The sequence below is a fragment of the Athene cunicularia genome (genome assembly GCF_003259725.1).
Source record: "Athene cunicularia isolate RWA chromosome 5 unlocalized genomic scaffold, athCun1 chr5_part1, whole genome shotgun sequence".
NCBI classification, from domain to species: Eukaryota; Metazoa; Chordata; class Aves; order Strigiformes; family Strigidae; genus Athene; species Athene cunicularia.
Genome location: NW_020799101.1, coordinates 12,225,737 through 12,233,467, shown reverse-complemented (window position 1 = coordinate 12,233,467; position 7,731 = coordinate 12,225,737). Strand labels below are relative to the sequence as shown.

Here is a 7,731-nt window from a genome sequence, read left to right as displayed (position 1 = left end):
GGGGGGGGGGGGGGAACCCATATCAAACTCTCTCTTTTTTCATCTTTTTAAATTACATCTGAATTTACAAGACACGCATCAGGTTGTAGTAGGGTTGTAGAAGAAAGAGTAATATCTTTATCTGGATAATACAAATTTCCATAATTCCATAGTTTGTAGTGAATTACTGTGTTTTAACAGTTCAGCTGATCTGGAAGGATAAATGATGGGAACTAAGAGAGAATGAATTCTGAGGACTTGCAGGGTCCTTTGGCACCTGGGGAATGTGAGGTGGTTCCAGCTACAAGTGCAGCTTTGCATGATGATAGATGTGAATTGTAGGGTTGACAAAGAGGACTTAAAAAACCAAAATATGTGAAATTCATGAGGCAGTAGCTGGTGAGCGGTAGAAGTTGAGATTAGACAGAGGAAGATTTGTACATGTGAGACTCAGGACAAAGACTGGATTTTATTTTATTCGAAAAAATAAAAGAGAGGAGAAAAAGACCAGTAGCTAGTAAAATTGCTAAACTGGCAAAGCAGCATGTTTAGAACAGCAAATGAGACTTTAGCAGTGGGTTCTCTGTTAGGAATATAAGATAGAAAATAGATGGTATGTGAAAATACTGTAAAAGAGTGGTGATGCACTGAGGTTATCTGTTAATTTGGTAAAAAACTCTAAAAGAAACTCTTCAGAAATAGTTTGGACACATTAATTAGCTAATCCTTGTGAAATTTTATGAAATAGTCATCATGACAGGTAGTAAACAGTGGAAGAGAGTGGAATTAACTTCCAAGCTCTTGCAGGCAGTAAAATTTATCACAATTGAGAATGTCTCATAACTGCTGCTAGCTTATTTACTGGTAATTTTTGTAACACGGATAAAACGTGGGTCCAAGTAACCAGTCTTTATTCCTGTGGTCTTGTCTAACATGGGCTTGAATGGATAATGCCATGCGAGTAATCCCGTTAGATTTAATGGAATTGTGTGTTGACAGTAAGTGTTGCAGGGCCCAAAGCCAGTGTGCTGAATCCTCCTGCAGAATAACCAAAATAGTTTGAAAATTGAGACATAATAGTAATGGAGGTATTAAACTAGAGTAGCTATGTTTTTCCTAATTTAGTTGATATACACTTTAAGCAATATGTGAAGCTGCCTGAGAAATGCCATTTTCCATCCTTAGAGGAGTAAAAACCAGGCACAATAGGACATATCATGTAAATTGTGGTAGGAATACTTTACAGAATAATTTTGAGCATTTAGAAATGTTTCTAGCTTCAGTAGGCATATTTCTGTTTTTTATTTCTCTAAGGAAGTTATAACTGCTGAAGCTTAAGAAAGTGTTCAATGTTGTGAGCTTAAACAACTGTAGAAAACTTCCATCATTACAGAAATCCAGAATTCTTGTCTTGGAAAACTGCAGGTATTTTTGGAAGATTCTAAACCATTCAGACTTGCTCATGGCAAAATAAAATTCAAGAAGTGAACGTATCTTTCCTTTTCTGTCTTCCAAAGTCATTCATTAGGGGAATAGCTACTGCTGCAAAAGATTCTTGTCGTCACCCCACACTGAGAAAAATTACTAGGTTGAATTAATTTTTTAAAATATTTTTTATGTACGTTATGGTCATATCAGCTTTTTCTGAAGATACCGGTACATTATTACTATAATGAGCTCTGACTACATTTTTTTCTTGAAGAAGGCAAACAAAATCTTTGCTTCTGTTATTCTTAGAAAGATACCATACATCCTAAGTATGTTGACAGTGTTGCTCATCAGCATGAAATTATTTGCTTAATCATAAAGGGAAACACAGACACAGGGTAGGTACTCTTCCTGTTTGCTCCTTATATTTCTAAATTCTGTTGCTACATGGGTGTTTTCCTGTGTCCGTCAAACTCGGACTTCTTTCATTTTTGCATTGCCTCTTTCTTTCCACACTGTTTTTACTCATTGGTTGTTATTTGATTATATGGCAGATGTAGCTCTGAGTTGTTTCTCAACCATGTTTTTATTGGGGTGCCGGGCATTAAGGAGTTGAGCATAAATACTAGTTTGACACTTTGATCTTAAGCACCATCTAACACAGTGAGTATCCCATGCTCTCAGCACTGGGAGGGTTGAGGGGAGAGCTTGCAAGTAGATGAAGAAATACACTGCACGGATTGTTCAGTGTCAGAACCCTTACGGTTCCTTCACTAACCACATGAGAAGAAATACTGCGTTTGAACTCAACTTCGACAAGCTCACAGCTGCAAGAAAAAGAGATTATCCCATATTTAGTGGTTACTCTACCTCCTTAGATTGGCTGAACCTAATAAATAAGCTTATTCTTAAGAAAAAGGTTCTTCTAAAAATAATTTACAGTCACTAGAAGAGTTTAGCTTGGTTTTTCTTTATGCAAAACAAAACCTGAGAATTTCTGCATACATACTTGCTAAGTGGTGGCTTTCTGTTAGCCATTTACTCTTTCCACAGAAGTTAATGGCTTTTCTTCTTTTTTTGTCTTTCAGATTTCCATATGTGGTCAAGTAGATGTGTTTGTTTCAGCCTTAAAATTGCTGATGCCAGTGCTTGCTATGGCATCTGTGGCTTCACCAGTTATATTTAAGGAGTTTTGTCCGTTATATTATCTTCTCAATGCCATTCCTACAAAGATCCAGAAAGGCTTTCGCTCTATTGTGGTATACCTCACAGCACTTGATACCAATGGAGACTACATTGCTGTGGGGAGCAGTATTGGAATGCTTTATCTCTACTGCAGACATTTAAACCAGATGAAAAAATATAATTTTGAGGTAAATAGTAACTTTTGCTCTTGTCTCTTTAATGAAACTGGGTTGCTCAGAATTTAGCTGCTGTTTGTCTTTCACTTTGTGAGTGTTATGTATGGTTTGTTTCAACAGGGGAAGTGTGAATCTATTACTTTTGTAAAGCTGTTGAGTTGTTTCGATGATCTGGTTGCTGTTGGTACAGCCTCAGGTCGGGTTGCAGTTTTTCAGCTTGTGTCTTCATTACCTGGAAGAAACAAACAGGTAAATCTTTGCACTTGGCTAAACTTCTTGAGGTTTAATATGGCAAATCCTAGTAGACTGTTATTGTGATTCTTTATAATAGTGAAAACCAGAGAATTTGCCTGATGAAATAACTGTGAATGTGTTTTATGCTTCATATGTTAAGCTTATAAAAGCAGTGATCGTAAAGCATGCTTTTCATTACAAAACATGTATTTAATCAAAAATGCTTTTGAGAAGTTCCTCATTTGTAATAACTGTCTGAGCTCTTTGGTGGTGGGTTTTTGATTGTTTAGGTTTTTTGTGCTAAATACAAATAAAAATGGCCTGCGCGTTTGTACTCGATTTCCAATTTATCAGTCACTGAATAGTTTTTGTGTCTCCATTTTTCTCTTTCCCTCCTTGTAATGCTTTTTGTATTGTTTCACAGCTTCGTAGATTTGATGTTGCTGGTATCCACAAAAGTAGCATTACAGCTTTAGCTTGGAGTCCCAATGGAATGAAATTGTTCTCTGGAGATGACAAAGGAAAGATTGTCTACTCTGCCCTAGACCTAGACCAGGTGAGCATTTATTATAGAGACTTTAATTCCCATTTACAGTTTCCTGAAAGAATGCTTATGTGCTTAAATATTTAGCAGCTAGTTAATTGCTTAGTATCGTGTATTTAGTTGGACTGCTTTATTGGCATGTGTATGCTTGGCCAAGCGTGCACACACCCAGCAAGGCAACCATTGGATAGTCTTCACAACTGCCTCACCTTTTTTTAAGAAAAAAAAAAAAAAAAAAAAAACCTTTTTTTAAAAAAAAAAAAAAAAAAAAAAAAAGTGGTGTTCCTTCTCATTTTATCATGTTTGTTTGAAATAACTATCATTTTTTCCTTCAGCTTCCAGCTAGTGCTTTCTCTTTTGTTTGGAAAGGGTACTTTTGAATGATGTGACATTACTGATTCACTATATTGATGAAGTACTTTTTTCAGAATCATTCAACATTTCAGTCTAGAGTGTAGAATGAAAGTGATTATTTGGGTTCTGCTGGGTGACTAGCACGTTACCAGTAAATGGAATTTTTCTAGTGTCTTGTTAATACAGACCTGGGACATCAACAAAATAGTAACTTGAATTTCTGTGTGGGAGAGAAGTTTAAACAACTACCGTTCTGATTTACATGTGACTGTGCCTCATTTGATTTGACAAAAAGGTTCAACATCTCCAAATTTAATGATTGTCTCAGCATTGCATGACCTGGCAGTGGAGAAGGAAGAAAATGTGACCTAGAGTTTCTGTTGATTTCAAGTGAAATGTGCTAGGTAATACTCCCAAGAGAAACTGAATTTCATAGTGTGCCCCTGTGGCACACATGATGTAACTCCCCTTTTGTCTGCATAAAGGAACTCCACAGTCAGTAAGTGAACTTTGTGCAACTGTAGTTCAGAAGCAGTTGTCTTCTCTTTCTTGGGCTTATTAATTTCTTTGAAGCATTAACTGTTACCTTTATATTTTTGGAAAGCTTGACTGTTGTTAATTGCATGTATCTTTAAAAGGGTGTTTGCAACTCCAGCCTTGTATTGGAAGAACCATCTTCGATTGTGCAGTTGGATTACAACCAGAAAGTGCTGCTTGTCTCTACTTTACAACGAACTCTACTTTTTTACACAGAAGAGAAATCTGTCAAGCAAGTTGGAACACAGCCCAGAAAAAAGTAACCCTCATAAAATCTTGTTGCAGGCACATCTATTAATTCTAGCTTTTCAGAGTGGATTACAGAAAGAGTGGTCTAAGCAGTGAAATTAATACAACACAGCAGTCCGCTCATAAAAAGTTAGTTACAGTAGCTATGTGTGCTTGAACATGAAATGACAATTCTACCTACTTAGAAAGTACATGGTTGCAAATATGTCACAGTCATATATTCAGGCCACTATTATGCAAAAACATTTAAGATGCTTTCTCATTCTTTAATGAGAAATCACTGCCAAACTTTCTCTGCAGTCCCTTTCGATTTGCTGTGACTTGGTGTGAGCAAGCATTGTAATCAGGTCCATCTAATGGGTGGTGTAATATCTGATGCAAAAAGCAAGTCAACGTTTCAATTTTTCTTATACACTGATGTGAATTAAAAGGGAAAATGCATAGCAAGCACTTAAAGTTGGCTTGAAGGCTAGGAACTCTGTGTGACTTTCTGTCATCTTCTGTTGTGTAATCTCTCTCAGATATGAAGGAAAAGGGAGTTCAGTCTTAGAACAGCATGACTGACTGTATCTGGAAGTAGAGGAGATTGACTCTTGAAAGAACGTTTATAAATGTATCTTTCAGGGACAAGAATAGTAAGAGGAATACTGAGGAATTCCATCTTATGTACAAGGAGTTTTCTTGGGTGATAGGAATAGTGTTGTTATTCATGAGATATGAAGATTTTAACAGTTGCAGTCTGTTCCGTGCTCCTTGTAAGTAGAGTCCGTCAGTTTCTTAGCATTAGTTTGTACTCATTTGCTTGGTTTCTGTTAATTGTGGGAGAAGGGTGATTGCATAGTAGGATCATTCTGAGATGGACAGAGAGTACCGTTAAGGCTATGAAGCTTATTAGGAGTCATTTAACTTGCCTAATAGATGTAGTAGATGTAGTGTCTGACATCTGAAGCTGAGAGAAAACTGTTGTTATTTGGAAGTACTGTTCTTGTCTTACTATAACCAAATTTGTACTTCAGACATTTGACTGAATACTTTAATCAAATACTCTTATTTTTGATAATTTGCAATTGTGAATTTATGCCATTAGTTTTAAAAATAGTTTCTAAGTTGAGTATATAACTTATTTTAAAAAAGTTATTCTTTTGCATTTTAGCACTGGCAAATTTGGAGCATGTTTTATACCTGGCCTATGTAAACAGAGTGACCTGACACTATTTGCTGCCAGACCTGGGCTTCGTCTCTGGAAGTCTGATGTTCATGGAACTGTTCAGGCCACATTCATATTGAAAGATATATTTGCTGGAGGAATAAAAACTTTTGAACTGTATCCTCGTTTGGAACCACCTGACAGAGGAAGTTACAGCTCCCCAGAGAAACACCTTGGGCTTGTTTCATGCTTTTTCCGGGAGGGATGGGTGCTGACCTGGAATGAATACAGCATCTACTTACTAGACACTGTGAACCAGGTAGATAAACCTTGTGGGTGCATATTTTGTTTCTTGGTTTTGTTCATGCTATGCAATGAGACTCTCTTTGGGTTATCCTTTTCACTTCCATGATTTACATCCATACTTAAACTTAACAAAGAAGACTTTATTCTCTTCCTCTTCAAGTTATCATTGCAATGATATATTCACAAACCAACTTGATATATTATGTATAAAAAAATATGTTTAAAGTTTTCAGGCCAAGTATTAACATCATAAACAAATCTGGTACTTAGCAAAATATATATAAATCTAAAATCTAGTAACTAATGCAAACAGAAGTTTTAGACCTGGAAAATGTGCCTGGAACTATTTATTCTTTCCATTCTACTACTGTTGGTGTCTGAAAAAAACCAAGCATTAAATTTTATTTGATATGGACTGAGCTGTTAGCTATTTTGTCTTTGCAAGTGGGTATGAAAGTGATATAACCTAGTATCTTTTTGCCTAAATGGTATTAAACCTGTTACTGCAGCTCTTTTCCACCACCAGACTGTACATTGTTTAAGTTGTTGTATTGTTGCTGCTAGTTTGAACAGAGAAAATTAGTAGATCTATGGAATTAAAATTGGTATAAAAGTGAGCTACATAATGATTAAAGGGTGCTTTCCTGTTTCTTTTTTCTATTTTCTTTCTTTTTAAAATAAAAATCTTTATTCTGTATCTATATATGTTGATTAAATTCCAGTGAACACTTCTGTTAAGAGCACCATCTTGTCCAGTGTGCTAATCTGATGCCAATTATTCCTTTCTCTGTTGACTCTTTATAGGCTTTGATTGGTGGCTTGGAAGGATGTGGTGATATTGTGTCTGTGTCCTGTACCAACAATGAGATTTTTCTCTTAAAGGGAGATAGAGACATAATAAGAATTTCAAGTAGACCTGAAGGACTGTCATCAATAGGTTTGTATAGATTAGCAAACTATAGTATGTACCTCATGGAACATGGTGCCTATTGTACTTTTTTAATATTAAAAACCATAACCAAACCAAACCCCACACAAAAACCTTCAGGTTATTGCAAAAACCTACCAGGTTCTGTAGTTATTTATCTGTTCCTACAGATTATATTTAGAGATCTGATTTATTTGCTCATCTGAGCTTCTGTTTTGGCTGCAGTGAGAATGGGGGCATTAAGAAATGAATTATTGTTCCCTTTTTTGGAGAGTGGGTCAGCATTATTCTAGCCAGGCATCTCTAATCTGTGCATTTGAGACCTTATTCTAAACCATGATGCTGAAGCAATCTGGATTCCTGATCATGGTTATCCTTTTACTGATCAGTCTTAATTGTTTGTGCTGGAGATACTTGAATGTATTGATTCTGGGCCACCTGTCACCACCCACATTCCACAGGAAATCTCAATCTTCCCAGCAATGAAACAGAAAGAACTGGCAAACCCCCCTAAGAATACTAATTAAAATTCCACAAAGAATTTGAGAGTTTTATTTTTTTATTTGTTGCCATCTGAGTTCAGTATCTGTGTTGTTAGAACTCTTTAAAAGGGATTAATAATATTTCCGTAATGATGGTGCTGCCTGATTTCTCAATCATAAAT

The 7,731-nt window shown here is 36.1% G+C and overlaps 1 protein-coding gene across 1 annotated transcript in view; it reads left to right on the top strand.

Moving 5' to 3' along the window:
• The first annotated feature begins 2,499 nt into the window (after positions 1 to 2,499).
• TECPR2 (tectonin beta-propeller repeat containing 2) overlaps positions 2,500 to 7,731 on the top strand; it is a 39,627-nt gene continuing 34,395 nt past the window's right edge. The window contains exons 1-6 of the mRNA XM_026849129.1: positions 2,500 to 2,780; positions 2,889 to 3,017; positions 3,427 to 3,558; positions 4,539 to 4,696; positions 5,840 to 6,152; positions 6,944 to 7,076. Coding sequence (XP_026704930.1) covers positions 2,547 to 2,780; positions 2,889 to 3,017; positions 3,427 to 3,558; positions 4,539 to 4,696; positions 5,840 to 6,152; positions 6,944 to 7,076 — 1,099 coding nt within the window. The 5' untranslated portion in view covers positions 2,500 to 2,546. The remainder of the gene's footprint in view (positions 2,781 to 2,888; positions 3,018 to 3,426; positions 3,559 to 4,538; positions 4,697 to 5,839; positions 6,153 to 6,943; positions 7,077 to 7,731) is intronic.